The 17,125-nt window shown below is 34.4% G+C and overlaps 1 protein-coding gene and 1 non-coding gene across 3 annotated transcripts; one reads left to right on the top strand and one right to left on the bottom strand.

The window, feature by feature from the left end:
- Nucleotides 1-266: 266 nt before the first annotated feature.
- On the bottom strand, nucleotides 267-14,664 carry LOC101258009 (uncharacterized). 2 transcript variants are annotated; one of them, XM_004230459.5, is made up of 11 exons: nucleotides 14,317-14,664; nucleotides 12,988-13,210; nucleotides 10,783-10,930; nucleotides 9,936-10,043; nucleotides 8,019-8,182; nucleotides 7,030-7,195; nucleotides 6,640-6,776; nucleotides 4,675-5,362; nucleotides 3,048-3,160; nucleotides 2,028-2,283; nucleotides 267-777 (listed from the first exon to the last, which is right to left on the bottom strand). In XM_004230459.5, the coding sequence occupies exons 1-11, from the start codon at nucleotides 14,516-14,518 to the stop codon at nucleotides 490-492; spliced, it is 2,493 nt and encodes an 830-aa protein (XP_004230507.1). In that variant the 5' UTR covers nucleotides 14,519-14,664; the 3' UTR covers nucleotides 267-489. The 2 variants fall into 2 exon arrangements, with proteins under 2 accessions (XP_004230507.1, XP_069148998.1); XM_069292897.1 differs by having other exon boundaries at nucleotides 8,019-8,176; nucleotides 14,317-14,654.
- A 2,356-nt stretch (nucleotides 14,665-17,020) lies between these two features.
- On the top strand, nucleotides 17,021-17,093 carry TRNAA-AGC (transfer RNA alanine (anticodon AGC)). The gene has a single exon. It is a non-coding gene; the product is annotated as a tRNA-Ala (tRNA).
- Nucleotides 17,094-17,125: the final 32 nt, after the last annotated feature.

Genomic DNA, 17,125 nt, shown 5'->3' on the forward strand with positions numbered 1-17,125 from the left:
TTCCAGCAACTCCCTACACCCCTACCACCACCAAAAAGAAAAAGAAAGAGGTACTGAGATTACAGGAAAGAAGTGTCTTCTATGGTAACAACTTCTAAAAAGGCCATCTTCAGCCAACGAATCTTAAAAGGGCCATTGACGAAAACAAGACACTCTTATGCTCTTCCACCTTAGCAGAAGCAATTGCCAACACTAAATAGCAGTCAGGAACTTTTATCTATTTTTCTTGATGTCGTGCATTGATTAAAATCCCCCAAGAGAAACTATTAGACGGATATATAATATTTATCATATAAAATCAATCACATTTATATCATGCATGTTCCAAGGAGGCTAAACTACGAAATCCCACCCAAATGATACTGTTTTTAAGGGCAAAAAACAGTTTCTGCTTCAATCTTAGAACCGTCACACCAGCTGTAACCACCTACTATAAAGAAAAAAGGAAAAAAAGAAAAGAAAGTTACCTAAAAGAAGATTTACAATAACCTACTGCTTTAACTGTTTCTCTGGTTTTACTACGTCATTGCTGGACAACTTTCTTTGGTTTGGTGCATCGGACTCATCTTCCTCGAATGGTAGTACAACAACTGGGGTGGCAGGCACTGTTTCCCATCGCTCCTTAAGAAAGCTCATGAATCTCAAAACCATTTGCCTTCGAAACGCGAGTTCTCGGGTGAATGCATCAGAAATCAGGAAAGCAGCTATGTACTTGAATGGAACAATTAAGAGAATAGTTGCACCAAATAGTAGAGCCAGAGCGACTTCCATCGTAATCTGACGGAGATTATGAAAATTAACTCAATTAAGTAAAAAACAGATATGGAGTGTTTAGATAAAAATTAACACTACAACTCTGAGGTGCAAGCATGAAAAGTAGAGTAAGCATTAAGAATTAATTGAGCCCCTAAAATAATTGCTCAAAGTAGACCATACCATAAACAAAGAGAGAAATGATTTGGACATAATCTCATCAAACTCAAAACATGCACAACTGAGCACCTAAACAATTAAAAGAGATCATCCAACATAACAGAAAATTTTAAAAAGAGCTATTACTAATTGTTAGATGTGGTTCACATTAGGGGCTCAGGGACTTTTTGAGTGTTCAAGATCTCCATTGTGATGAAGTTCGAAACCAGGGTAAGGGAGCAGGAATTTGACCCAAAGAAATTTCTAAGGAGATAAGGCCCAAGTCTAGTGCTACTATAGTGGAAAAGGCAACACATCATATCAACTCTCCTTATATAAAAGGAGGTAACTTTTGGTCCCTCATGAAAAAAGATTCAATTTAAATTATAGAGCAAAATCTCAATTTTGGTCCCTCATATACCAAGTTCAAACATTCAATTCTTTCTTACTTGCATTTCTAGTCAAATATTTAAGATAAAAATAAATGAATAAGGACAGATCCTTCTTTTTTGTTTTCAGAATAAGTTTATATTTTGGGTTCATAACTTAATAGCTTCTCTTTATAGTCAAAGAATGAGGGTAAGGAGGGGGGATGTGGCGAGAGGATTATCGGCATTGAATTAGAGTGATTAGAGTTGTGAGTAGTCAGCACTAGGGATAGAGCAGCAAGTGGTTCGGGATGAGGAAGGTTCTTGTGAAGATGTGTGGAGCTGGACAAGGGCGCAGCCTGTATTTTCACTAATGCCTATCAAGAATGAAATGGTTCTAAAGCAAAAAGAAACTTTCAGAGTTCAAGTATACACTGATTAGTATTCTAAATACACAGAAAAGAGTCAAAGATTTTTGTTTTGTTAGGTAACGTTTGAGTGAACACCTCGACAACTAATTTATCTACTTAACTTGTTCTAATATCTTTTCGAAGTAGCTATCATGAATCAAATAATTAAAGACATGTACTCTTGCTGGGGCTATTAAGAAGTTTCACACTCCTAAGATTTTCTTAGCATGCATGTCGGTAGCACACATCTCAGTGGCAATATTGTTCAGATCTTCCTTTGGCCACTGAAAGAGATAGAGACCTGTTTTCGTTGTAATCTAAGTTAGATTGGAGGTACCTGAGGTTGACCAGCAAGAATAATTGCTCGAATCTTGAGCAGCGACACATTCAAGCTCTGCATATACTTCTCAACTTCACGCAAAGCCTCTTTAACTGCAATAATTTTCTGTAGAGTATTTGATGGTGGTTGATCACGTATGGTTACTTTTCCAAAATATCTTCCAAGGCGGCCTTGTTCCTTGAGCCCCTTAAGTAATAACATACCAGCAGCCAAGCCCATCAACATTGATGGTAATATATAAGATAGCATATTCCTGATCCCAGAATACCGAGTGTCAAGAAACTCAATGTAATTAAGACAGATAACTAACCACACAAAGAATAACTTCCGGAGCATGCTCAAAAACAAAAGTAACTAATTAAAGAGTCAGCACCAAATTACCATGATCCATTCCTATCATGTATATATATTCATGTGCCACACTCACAGGACATTGTACATTATCCTTCTTTTTATTTTGAAATGGTAAGTGAAGATATCATAAATATAAACAGTTTAGTTAGGTTCTTGAACATTGTACATAATCCTCTAAAACAACAGACAATTTGAAACTTATACAATGCAATATTTTTCCAAATGCACACGGATGGGCAAAAATTTAAGAGTAAAACACAATGTAGCATTCAAGAACCTCCGCATCCTGCAAAAGGAACTCTTCAATCTTCAAAATTGTATATGTACATGGTTTTCAGAAGCTGGTTTTTAGATGACAACTGTGAAAATCATTTGGGACATTTAGAATGGTAACTTAAACAGTCCCTTTAATTAGCATAAATCTAACATAAAAGTTGCCTGCAAGATAGCAACAAGCCCAGGAGATCGCAAGTTCATATGGTTCCAGAAAAGACAAAAATCATGAAGATCATTAATGAAATTTTCATTCACAAGAAGTTTTCTCCAGAGACAAATATATTCATTTGGACTTGAGAGGTCATATACGTATTCTATAAAATGCTCAGTAAACACTTAGGTGTACAGGCAAACCAGATACTGATGGCCAATACCAATGCACTCTACCTGAATATAATCGTATATACGAGTGCAAGAGAAGAGGCAGTTAATAGGGGATCCTCCCAATGCCTAAGTTTCTCAAAGTTTTTTACCACAACTGTTAAAGGAAACACAAGTTCCTGCCAATAAAGGGGAAGAAAATTAAAATTCAACATTACTGATAAAAGAATAAACTTCTAGAATTAGAAAAACACAGACAACATACAACAAGGCTGAAATTGTAAACCCAGAGAACATAACAAGATGTTCTAGCCAACTTCTTTCAAGAAAGAAACGAAAAAACAATATCATTAGTAGTTTTAATATTCTCAATAGATAAAGAATACAGTGCCACATCCCTTTCACATAAGCTCTGGTCCAGTTTTCTTCCACATCGTCACTATGTAAAATGACAGATGACTGTAGTAATGATAATTATTCCTATTTAAGAGGAAAATGTTCCAATAGTAGTGTTATAGTCAAGTATTAACAAACAGTACCGCCTCCCAGGCCATAAGCCAATTATGAGAGAGTCAAATTCATCTAGGCTGGTTGAGGCTTTAATATCCACAATTTAAGACCATTGATTTATACCTTTCAATTCATAGTACAAGCTCTTAAGGTTGTTTTCTTTTCTTTTAAGCGAATCATGGTTGGTCTTTTTCCTTTTCCAAATTATGGTTGAACTTTTACCTTTTCTTCTTGAAGGGAAAAGTAAAACCTGGCTAGATTTTGTATCGCCATGGTCCAACAGACTAACACTCAATCCAAGTGAAGGAATTCCTTGAAATTTCAGTTCTAAGGAAAAGAAAGAAGAAAAGCTGCCTGATTTTAAGCCATAGCCATAAGCACATCGTCCATGAAACAGTAACAATAGCACCTTCATTATTTACTGGCTAATTGTATCTTCCCATAATACAGGTAGGGTAACTCCGTCCACCAAGACTTGAACAATGGAAAGTACCCAAATTCTTTTCTCTCTACGAAATTTGAACCCTGACCCCCGTCGGTCTTTGTTCTAACTCCATCGACTGCTAGGTCATGCCTTTAGGTATAGTGAGGCTTCTATAATTTTGCCGATCACAAGATAGTATCAACATTTCTGTCTATCTTGCACAAAAATTAAATCGCAAAAGTCTAAACTTATCCTAAGCAACAACTGATGATTTTTATACAAAAAAAAAAAAGAAGTACTGCAATGCATGTTTATACTTAAAAGATTCTTGATGCTTATTGCAGGTACCTTTACAGGACAATAAGCAAAATAAGGACTTAGATGGATCACAAAGAATGAAATTCCTTTCAACACTAAACTCTGGGCAAAAAAGTAGCATATTCTAAACCAAGTCTGAGCTTACATTGAAGAATATTTAAAGTTCCCATCACACATTAGTTAAATTTCTTTGTATTTCTATTTTTTCAAAAATTTCTAATATTAGTGCAAGTCCTATCAGAATAACATATCTTTAAGAAATATAACATGCTTATTGCCCTAACTACAACCGAGAATTAAAATATTTAAACGCATGATCCATTTTTACAAAAAATGTTAAATTATTCTGGAGTTACGGGATGCATAAATGCCAATTAATTAATCCAAAAATCAGAAAAAATTGCAGACAGAAACAGCAGAAAAGGAAAGGGACAAGATAACCTTAAAAAGGTCAATGTTACTAGGTATCCCTTCAATCATTGCTGCGTCAATTGTGGCTTGCGTTTTCTCTACTACTTGATATTTATCTCTACATATCAATGCTGCTTTTTCCATCAAATTTATATCAGCGACAACAAGATTTTTACTGAAAACTATTCCCCGTTTCGATCGGGGGTTCTTCCAGAAAGCAAGTGAAGCACTAGAAGCCCATGATGGAGACTTCATCCACTTCTGCAGGTACACACTTCCATCTATGTCAAACACATAACTACTACTTTCTGTTGTATCATTTGTGGATCCAGGTGATCCCCCTGATTGATAATCTTGATCAGTTATTTTTGCAATCAATGGTCCACCCCAACAATTAACTGCTAGAGTTTGTAAAACGACGTCACCATAAGGTGCATTGTACAAATATGAGAACTGAACCAATTTAGTTGGCTCCTCCAAGAGCTTTCGAGCATATTGAAGAGCCTGAAGTCTCTTAACAGCATTGGTGGCATACGAAATTGCTCGTGCCTTCCCTTTCTGGGAACCATAGACATTGTATGCGGATGGATCACCTTCCTCGGGACCAAATTCTCGTATGAACTTGTATAAAGCAATTACTTCACTGATGCATGCATACCACACATCCCGTCTCATTTCTCCTCCAAAGTCGACAAATTCTAATACCCATGTATCCGACCTGATATGAGTACAACAAATTAGAACATAATAAAACAACACAAATTTTTTATCAGCTAAAATTAAAAAGCTGGATATTTCATATATCCCATTCTTAATCAAAAAAAATGAAACACAAGAAAAATCAAATAAAAGCACATAAATTAAATGATAACTTGCTCTCCAAAAGGATTTTGCAGAGAGAAGTTGACATCTAAAAAAAGCTACAGAAGCAAAATAAATGAATAGAACAGAAATTTTATGAAACTTCACTTCCAGTCAGAGGACCTGCATAGTCAACTACAAACATGAGAAAGGACAAACGATTTTTGGATCAACACGTCTAACATGCAAAATGTAGACTCCAATGAAAGCATGAAATTTGCCTATTAATTGGGATGATGAAGAAACTTGGAAGATTTCTATACACATGGCCAAATTGAATTTGACAAAGTACCTAATAAGATAAATCGAGAGATATAACGACTCAGATCGGGTGCAAATTACTAGTTAGTCATATGATAACTTTGGTGATTAGTTACCATACTTCCTTTTAAGATTGGCTGAAATGGATATGTAAAACTTGAAGTTAGGATTAGGGGTGTCAAATGGATGGATAATTAACCCCCACAAATGTTACTTTGGCTGAAATGGGTTGGGGCAAAATGGGCCGAACGATGGTTCATAATAGCCTAACCGGCCAACTCCTACCATATTTTAATTTCCTAGTTTTCTTATAATTTGTTTAGTTTCTTAATAAGACATTTTTGTTTATTATGGCTATATACAACAAATCAAATGATAAAACAGGCAGATACAACTCCTTGCCACACTTCTAAAGCTAGATCTCTTTTTATGGTTATTTAGTTGGCAGAATTTTGCCCCTGTAGATTGCCCTATTAACTTGTTGGATTTTGGATTTCTCCTTCCCGTTTTGTACTTATTGCACCTTCTTGATGCCTATCATATAGAATTTCTTCATAAAAAAAATAGTTGACACAGGCAATCCCTTTTTTTGTCTCTACCAGATAATGACAATGGTCTATACTAGATGTGATAAAACAGAAAGAAGTGCAAAAGTGAGCAGTAACTTTTGGAAAGCTATTTGTTCAAAGGATGTCTGTGATTTTTAAGAACCTAAAACAATTGACAGGTGGCTATTAAATGTATGTACTTTCATGAAGTTGGGGCCTAATTTGAGGCTCTACTTAAGGCTTGGGAGATGCCAACAAAAGTTCTTTCCATTGTAAAACCGAAAGGAAATAGTCCACATGGGATTGGTTGGAGAAGCTTACTCACTGAGGCCCTGAAGTGACAGATACAGCAGAATCTAAAAAGTCAAAGCCCAGAGGCCCAACTCTTGTTCTCTTTATGTGTGAACCTTCTCCTGTAAGATCCAATCTTGATATTTTTCTTTTCCCTGTCAAACCAACTGCCTGCAAGACACGAGAATTGAGTATACACTATACAGTATGTAATGTGCAAACTGTTCAGCTAGCCAACTCAAACAAATTATCATCATCCATTTGCCTCAATTTTCACACCTTAAAAGGAATTACCAACTACCGTTTACATTCAAGAATGATGAAATTGCAAGACAAGAAAGAACTTTCTATCAACAGTGATGGTTAGGACATCTCATGAGACCTTCACACGGTTCTTTGGATGTATATAATTATTAAGGAGTACCTCAAAGTAAAGGGCCCTATCAGTCAAAATAAGTTTTCCTGGCCATGCCATATTATTCTCCCATTTAAGAACAGGGTGTTTTCCACCAGAAGCAATGCACAAGATTCTCTCATTATGGAGCTGGGAGAGATCTTGAAACTGGTACGACTTCCTTCCTTCATGCACTCTAAAATAAGAAAAGAAATATCAGAAAAATTATCATGACTTCCAGATTTCAGGCTTAGTTAAGAGTTCTCATCATAAATAGAATCAAAATTGATAGTAAATTTTCCCCCAATTACTGAAAAGGATAGAACTACTGTAAATACTAATAAACCCAAGCAACTAGAATGTTAAGACAACAAGAACTACTATGCCTCAGCCCCAAACAAGTCGAGTGAGGACCATATATCTCCATTTAAGTTCAACTGATGTCATCATCATACAAAAACAACTAGAGTGTTAAGAAAATGAAAGAAATATTCAGAAGCTTTGTATTCGTGTGAATGCTAAATACTTTCCCTATTCAGTTCTATGTGATAAAGTTTACTTCTCATAGTCAACAGCTACATATCCAATATAGTCCCACAAGTGGGGTCTGGGGAGTGTAAAGCGTACGCAGACCTTACACGTACCTTGTAAGGTAGAGAGGCTGTTCCAGAAAACCCCTCAGCTCAAAGAAAGCAAAAACACAACTCACTTCTCATAGTAAAGTGGAATAATTTTCTAGCATATTCTTTTACATGGATTTAATAGTTTATTTTTTTAAAAAAAAAAGAAATATTTCTCGGTAGTACAACAAATTCTTTTGGGATTGTAACAATTTAAATTTCAGGAAGCAAAAGCCAATAGGAGTATGCAATCTACCACGACATTGTATTTGACAAATTAGTAAACTACATATTCTTTATCAATTATGATGTTTTGTGTATGTGAGCTGATAATTGACCATAAATTTGAATTGTGCAATGACAGAAGAAACTTCTGTACTCAAAAGAGAGGATGCTTACTTGAGAAGTTCACATATGTATGTGGACCATGAGGAAAATGTGATGCCTCGATCATTACCAGCAAGAGCTTTGAAAAGATTGTGTGCTGTTGTCCAATCAGCTATACCAGCAACAGCAGGAGCAATACGAACAAAAGCCTCTTCGCCTACTAGTCTCCTCTTTAGCTTCAGCAGAAACAGATACGTTTAGGTTTGACTCAACTATTTGTGTTCATAGTAAGAACTACTCAATGAAGTACAATCATGAAACGCATAGTTAAGAACAAATATAACATATGAATAATGGAGAAACCACTTTTCCAAAATTGCAAATATTAATATCCTAGCAGATTAGGGAGAACTTATTATTTTGATAGTCATGCAAGAAAATTAGTATACATGGGAAACAAAAGTGAGGTCTGCTATGACTGAGAACAAAAGTATTTTGCTCCTCACAGCATCCACCTCCAGCCTCTCCTTTCCTAAATCTTCTTCACTCTCAGCAATTTCTTTTGTAAATTTTATAGTTACATATATATATAATTGTTATTGATATTGCCACCTAAGGGCGTCCACCCTATAAATCCAACGATACAAAAGTTTAGAAAGAACTAGCCTTACACCAGCCCAAAAAGTGACGAGATAGAAGTGAATCTAGCTACTACATCTTCACTTACATATTTAATACTGTGTGAAGCTTTTCCAGTTTATTCACCCCTAAAATGCACTATTATCACAGCAAAGGCATTTTATCATCCGCCGTTTTACAGCACATTCACCCATAAACTATTCACTGTTTCAGTCGTAAGTTTAAATGTTTGAGATTGTTCTAGGAAAACAATAAGCAGCCTCCAAAAATTATACTCTGTTTAGTGGGAAGTTTGTTAGAACTTCAACAATTCAGTTTGATCTGACTGCACAAAGGGAAAAAAAGACCTTTTATCCATCTATCCTGCTCAAATCCCAATCTATCAAATCCAAGTTAGAAACCCAGGGAGCAGCACCAGCAAACCTCAGCTTAATTGATTAAATATAATAGGCATCTTTACTGAAATCTAAGTTGCCCGAAGTCTTCTCTTTTAGTGCCGCACCCGTGTCAACACGACATGGGTGTGGTGTCGGTGTGGGATCCATGTCCGATTTGGTCAACCGATTTTGGGTACTTTGATCAAAATCGATGGAGAAAGTTGGACAGTTTTAATGATTTCTATAATCAATACAAAAGCTAAAGTGAAACTAAAAAAATGGAATACCTTCTATATAGAAATTTCTGTGTCACTCATTTTCCTTTAATCTCCTTCCAAGATTCTCCTCAAGTTCTCCATATAATATCTCATAATTAAGGTTTTATAACTCTATTTTAGATATTTTAATTACATTTAGGCAAATCCCTGCATCCACATCCATACATGGATTCATATCCCCGAATCTTAAAAATTAGATCATGAAGGATCCGACCTCTAGATACGCACCCGTATCGGACAGCCGCACCTGAGTCCGAGCAACTTAGAATAAACAAACCATTGAAAGGAATAGAGAAGGTTGGCATATAAAGAATAACCTACCCTCCTTCCACACCACAAGTACAAACTGGAAAAAAAAAGGCAAAAAAGAGAAAGAAAAGACAGAATATATGCCGATTCTTGGCAGAGGCACAATGATTAGAGGTTAAAAAGATGATACCAATTGACCTTATTAGTTCTAGCGCATATAAATCACCAGAAAGTTTTCTTCTTTGGCAGATCATCAGAAGAGTGATATAAGATGCCACAAAATTGTGCGTGATTGCATCTTATTTATCCATCAGCTGTCTTTGAAAATGCATCTACAGTTAGATTAACAGCTTGACACTGACAGCCTAAAGACAATAACCTACCCTTAAAGTGGCCCATGTCATGCAATATCATTTAGAACGAGATCTATAGAGCTAAAAAAGAACCTGGAGAGTGTGCTTCTCTGCAAATTTAACTCGGGAGTCTCCTCTACTCCTGTATGGTTGCTCCCACGCAAGCATAGTTACGAAAATCAGTCTCTGGAATGCAGGTTCCTGAAATCACATCTAAATATATTAATGAATAATGAGTGAGTAGAGATAAATCTTATCTTTTACAACTCATCCCTATCTGAAAATATTGAGTTAATAATTAAAGAGAGATTTCAAGCATGGAAAGAAAAACTAACTGGAACCTTCCTATTCCTACAGGACCTAGGAGAGATTTCAAGGATGCTATCAGTGTTTTACTTCTTTTCTTCCATAATCTAAAAAGTTTAAACCAATATTTACTGATCCAACTGCAACTTTCAGATTGTGCTGAATCGACGGAATAGCAAAATTTCATTCTTCATCATAAAAGATAGTATCAAGCTAGATATTGAAAGAAAAAAAACTATCAAAAAGATATTGAGTTCACTTCTATAAATTGAAACCAAAAGTAGAATAAAACAGTTTAACTGGATCACAACTCACAAGGTACTTCAACTCATCTAAGAGTTACATGTTCTATTCTTCAGCTGGGGTTTGTCTACTGTAGATCATCAACAAGCAGAGACCACTTGAGGAATAGGGCTCAATTATACAAGAAACTCTTTCTGATACTCAGAAGCTAATAAATGGAAAATTGGGCTCTCCATAATAGGATTGGAGGGTGTGGGATAGAGAAGCAAGCAGAACATAAGACTCTCCAAAAAGAACTTCAGTTTCATAAAGGAAAAGAATACACGTTATGGTCTTAAGAAAAAAAACTGATGAAAGACTAGAAAGGAAACACATAGGTAAGCCAGCAAACCTTCAGGCAAGGATGAAGGACAGAAGTATCCTTCGACAGAAACCTAAAGCTGCAGTACTCAACCAAATTGCGAGCATCACTATGAACAGATTCAGGAACAAGTGCTTCGAATATCTTCTGCATTTTCTGCCCAGTCAATCCGTTCATCCTGCACATCTATCAGATGTCATATACAAGACATTTCAATTTCAACAACATATATTTACTCATCATTGGTTTGTTGGGCATTGAAGTTAACTGCACATAGAAACATTGGTAAGCTCACATCCACAATTTTAACACCCAATTGCAAGAAGAACTACCTAAATGGAGCAGAGGCTGCAAGGACAAGGATGTGCAAAAAATGTCAAAAGACTTTTTCATCGCCTAACTCCAAGAATATTAAAACACATGTTTCACAATATCATGATCAACTATTTTAAGTTTATAAGACTTCTTCTTTAAACCAATTAAACTATCCACACAACATTTCTACCCTCAATACAATAGCAATAACAACTACTTCAAATCCACCCTAGCTAGTCAGATTCATGAATCCTCTTATCCACCGGCGTGTCATTTCAGGCACATTTCATTCTAATACCACTAAGTTTATTTTAGGACAACAATTAAAGGTCTTCCAAAAATTGAAACGAGTGAGCCCATTATCCCCAAGTTGACCAAGGTTGTGTTTGGTCCTAAACGATTGGCCTCAGATAGATTTCTCAGTCATAAAAGTAAAAAGGGTTTCTAAAACTGAAGGTTCTCTGAACATAACTCATCCCTAAACAGACATATTAATCTCTAATCAAACTAAACAAACTCCTGACCGGCACCAAACCAAATATAAATGTACCAACACTGAACAAACCCTTATCTCAACTAGTCGGTATTGCCTATGTGAATCCTCTACTTCTGTTTTGTTCTCTTATTAGTTAACTATGTATGAATCTCAAGAGAGTACACAGCCACCCTCCACATTCCATGATTTTAAGTCTCTCTTATTCCTTTACAACTCTTTTTATCATCATAGTTTTGTATATATAGACTGGGGTATTTGGATGTCTACTTAGGATAATGACCAAACCAAAAATTGTGATTTGGATAAGACTTCGAAAGTTTCCTCATCAAGAAGTTTTGCACTCCTAACTAGTAGTTCTATAAGATGCCCAAGTTTGGGATGTGCTTAAATGTGCCACATGATGAGAGGTAAACATTATTTTTCCCCCTCCATCGCATTTTTTGGGATGAAGTAGGGATAATTTCATTAAATAGATCAAGAAGATGCAAACAAAAGATTACATGAAAAAGATATATTGTCTGCTCATATGCAAAAGCTAGTGTATACTAATCACAGCTAGATACAGGGGCCTAATTGAGCCGACAAAATAAGTTCAATAAGCACTTAACTTTTTTAAGTACAGGAGTAGGAGTTCAGATCCCATCCAAACATCTATAATTTCTTTCATTCCATATGCACCAAAAAAATAGAAGCAAGGCACACCATTAACCAAGTTTCTTTTGGATGGATTTTCCAACTATCCATGAATAATACCAGATTTCATATGCTTCATGATACTATTAGGCAAGACCCAGGCTAGTCCAAAACAGGAAGAGCATACTCCCCACATCAGCTGCTAAAGTACAACGTAGAAATAAATGTCTAACTCTTTTAGAGACTATCACAAATTTCAAGAATTTAAGCACTTCTTTAAGGACACTTAACTAATCAATCAAACTTTAATATGATGATTTCTCTGTTAAACAAACATTGCATGTGTTGCCTTAATACCAACTACCACTTTTGTTATATACAAGTCAAATGAACATTTTGAATTTCATGTCCAATCAATGGTTCACCTAAATTGAAATGCAGGAGAATTATCATGAACCTGACTTATCAAAAACTAGTCCGAATACATAATTTACCTGACCTTGAGGCCAAATCCCTGTGACACACCTTTTCAACACAGAAAACCCTTTACACACCCAACTTTTCCAACCTTTCTACAAAATGTTCAGCAGACATAAAGAGGCGGACTTCTTGATATGAGAAGATGTCCTAAATTACCTTAAATCTACTGGGGGTTGCCCTTTTGGCAGGATATTCATCACAACACACAGGAACCCAACAAAATTTACAGCAGGTTGATAGACACATAAAATTAAGCAGTTTGATACAGAAATAAGTGGTTCCAATTATATGAGACCATAAAATGTACTTACCTGCTAAATTGATCAATCGAAAGAATGGTAGCTACAGAAAGATCGCCATTCGGTGTTTGGCTATCGACAGTCTGTTCAGCCATGAATACTTCCTCCGTATCTTGCGTATCATCATGAAAACTGGTTCTTTTATCATTTACAGTTTTTACCAGTGGTGAAGTGACTTCATTCCAAAAGTTGTGTGTCTTTGACAGCCAGTGATTTACTGATTCTTGCACTGTACCTGTAAGGAACCACAATATACTTTTAAAGTATTCTCAGACAAGTGGGACCAGGCTTAAAAGTGTGACTGACTTCAGCTTTGCAAATGTTTTGGAGAATATTCATCATTTATTAACTAATTGATGCTATGATTTAGTAAGAAGCTCTTGTTTTGCTACATTGAAGAAGTGGGATTGGGAGACTTTGTTACCACCAATCCACCGGTAAACTCCCACTACCTTGAAAAAAATTGGGGAGCACAGCCTTCAGTGATAACAATATGCTCCAATATCCTTAGCCTTGAAAATCTAATTATACCTCTTCATCCTCCCCTTCCTTTCTTCATCATGCATTGCACTTGTAGTTCTGACATTATTATATTGCATACAGAAGCTCATTCTGTCTCCTTTTTCAATTTCAAACTCCTGAAAGAAGTCTAAGCGGTTTCCTGGATGGTTTTAACTAATTCGGCACTTGGGTATGAGTAAGACTTAGGTGCAAATTCAGTTTCAAAAAGACTTAGGTGCAAATTCAGTTTCAAAAAGACTTAGGAGCAAATTCATATAGTATATGTATTTATTTCATATACTGGATAGGCCATCACTACCAAGAACGATACAATTCATTCTACACCACCTCGTCTTGAATCTTGAATCTTATTTCTTGAAGTCTATTATGGATAAATTGAATCGTTGGTCTATTATAATATCATATGGCAAATTAAAGCTCTATTTTATAGGATTTCCGAATCTCTTACTCACTCTTAAGTAACATAGGAAGTCCCAAACCAAACTAATCTTAAGAATTGGACCTAACTAAACGAATCTTGAAATCTTGAATCATGCATGGTAATCTTAAAATCATGAAACCCTATCGTACATGGAAAGAGCAATAATAAAGAAATTGAAAGAAAGGGTATATTAAAGCTCTGTTTTATAGGTTTTCGGAATCTCCCACTTACTCTTAAGTAAACATAGAAAGTCCCAAACCAAAACTAAACTCAACAAGTTGGACCTAACTAAACGAATCTTGAAATCTTGAATCATTGTAATTTCTTTTTTTACTTAAAGAAATTCAAGAAAAGACCAAGAATAAAGAAATTGAAGAAAAGGGTAATAATGAACTCACTGGCATCAATATCTTTGAACTTCCACTTCCTATCACCCCCAAGATTAAATCTGAACTTATGCTCCGACGACGAAGAAGAAGATGAATTGTTGGTGCAGCAAAGAGTCTTGAACAAGAATGGATGATGAAGACGGTGATTGACTCCACAAAAACCTGATGAAGAACTAACTAATTCTACTCCTACAACAACTTTGCTGTGCATCTTTTTCAACTTTCAACAACAATTTTCATCTTTCTCCGATGAATTTGATTATTTTTTTTCTCTATGTTTTTGGAGAAGACGGTAAATGTTACTATTAGTTTTAGGAGGATCTGATGTCGAAATAATTAATAATGCATTTTACAGATAGTTTATACTTACTTATAACTTCTTTCAACACTTCAAGTTCCGAAAATTCAAATTTGGTCCCTTAACTTCCAATCTTGCCTATAATCTCATAGATATTTCTGTTACTCAAAAAGAAGTCGTTATAAAGCTTTTCTAAATGGATAATAATTATATAAATGAAACTTTAAAATAATATTAATTGCTAATCGGAGTATGTAACATTATAGTATGTTTCTAAATTTGAAAATTTTTAAGAGTAAATATGTGTATCAGAGAAAAAGTGAGCTTTAGTAAAAAAAAATGTATTGAACCATAACACTGAGTAAAATCATAACGACAAGAATGATTTCCACTATATGGAAAACAATGGGGAGGAGTTGCTCTAGGTATGTAGTAATACGCCTCAGCACTAGCAATCAGACATATATACCATAAGAGCTTCATCCAGAGTTTGAAAAAGATTGTCTTATAATTGAACGCCTTCATAATGACGAGAGAGAGATCAATAGACAATCTTGAGTCGTAATAAACTTTAGATGAAGCATTAGAGAATAACATATAAAATAGTTTTTCGATATTAAATGTGAAATCATTTTATATTGAGGTGTTGATTTAATTTTTGTGAGCTATAAAAAAGGCTCCTGGGAGAATATAATACGCCAGAAATCCCAATAAGGAAATATTATTTTTTATCTTCTTCTCTTAAATTTTTGATAAATAGCATTTGTTCATACAATTTGCTATTATTCAATAAATATTTTTGATAAATATCTCAAATTTTCAAATACTGATTTTTTCTAGTATTTGGATTAAATCTCATTATTTGAAATTTTTAAAAAATTAAAATTTTACGTCAATTTTTTATCTTTTACAAAAACATCCCATATAGTTTTTAGTTGTGTTGTATTACACAAGTTTTTGTTCGTGAACACCAAAATAGAGATGAAATATTCGGTGAATATGAAAGTGATGATATGGGTATTGATGAAAATAATGAACAATTGGCTCAGGGTAACAAAGTTATGTGCTTTGTCTATTTCACGATGTATGTAATGATGCTTGTCTCACTCACGTCAAACTATCACATTTCTCTAGTGTCATGGATACTACTTGTTATTTGTTGCAATGAAGATTCAATTGACTTGTAATACGAACTTATGATTAGTTGTTATAGTTTTTAAAACTTATGGGTATAAATCATATTTTTTTTAAAAAAAAAAGAAATATGCTTCCATATATACTATGGTCAAACATAAAGTGAAATTTCACGCAAATAATATTTGCCAAGAATATTTCGAAATCTATGACCAAAAGCTAGCTTAAGCTTCTCCACCCTTATTGTAAACCTATATCGGCACATGATATTATAGGCAAATAAAAATAAACTTAACTAACCTTAACTCACTTATGTTTAACCTCTTCATACAAATTTTACTGTTAATCAAAATGACTAGTTTTTCAGTAAATAATTATAATTTAGGGAAAGATACTTCTCTTACTTAGCTATTTATAACCTTTGTTGGTGATGAATAAATTGAGCTATTTAATGCCAAGTTTGGTGGGAAAAAAAAATTGCCAAGTTTGATATTGGTATGTGACTGAATATGAACTAAAAAAAAAAATACAGGTCCATATGATTCACATGTGATATGTTATTTAATCAAATTTTCTTTGTTCTCATTTGGTGTACTTTCACTTTCCACCTTTTTGAATGTTTTGGTCTCAATTGCACTTTGAGCCAATCTTTAGCACACATCATTGTTTGAGTATTAACTTTTATCAGAAAATAGAATTAGAATTTAAGACGTAAAGCACTTCTATTCATTGATTGTTAAAAAGATTATTAGCTCATTTTCGTATCAAATTTATATGAAGATTGAAAAAAGGGTTTAAAATATATTTTAACTTTTAGCGAATAAATTTTACGGACGACCTTTTATTCATGTACTATTAAATATTGTATTTTAAAAGTGTATATATACTCACGTGGACACATTATTATTCATAATGATGCAATATTTACGATCCACATGGATATATATATATATACGTATATACTTTTAAAATACACTATTAAATAGTGCAGGGGTAAAAACCCTTTTCAAAGTTTGGTATTGTTACAATAATTTCGATCAAAGATAGAATATATTTCAAACTTTTTTACCAAGATTTTTTTATCAAACATGAAATTTAAAAAGAAAGAAAAAGATTTTTAAAATTTGTGATTATAAATGAATAATAAATATTTGTATGATTATAAATTATTTAATTAAGAATTTTAAAATTAAACGTTTAGTATTAAATATAGAAATGTTTCTTTTTCAAAGTAAAAAATTATATAATCCTAATTTATTTGGAACTAAACATGACGCATATGGGGATGTAGCTCAGATGGTAGAGCGCTCGCTTAGCATGCGAGAGGTACGGGGATCGATACCCCGCATCTCCAACTTTCTTTTTTTGTTTGTTTTTTAATGCAAA

Source organism: Solanum lycopersicum, chromosome 1 (assembly GCF_036512215.1).
Source record: "Solanum lycopersicum chromosome 1, SLM_r2.1".
NCBI classification, from domain to species: Eukaryota; Viridiplantae; Streptophyta; class Magnoliopsida; order Solanales; family Solanaceae; genus Solanum; species Solanum lycopersicum.

Excerpts from the sequence above, each read along its gene's own strand:
- LOC101258009 (XM_004230459.5), bottom strand. The coding sequence starts at position 14,518 with ATGCACAGCAAAGTTGTTGTAGGAGTAGAATTAGTTAGTTCTTCATCA. Across the intron at positions 7,196-8,018 it reads TACATATGTGAACTTCTCAA|AGTGCATGAAGGAAGGAAGT; the intron begins GTAAGCATCCTC and ends TTCTTATTTTAG. Across the intron at positions 3,161-4,674 it reads GTAACATTGACCTTTTTAAG|GAACTTGTGTTTCCTTTAAC; the intron begins GTTATCTTGTCC and ends CTTTATTGGCAG.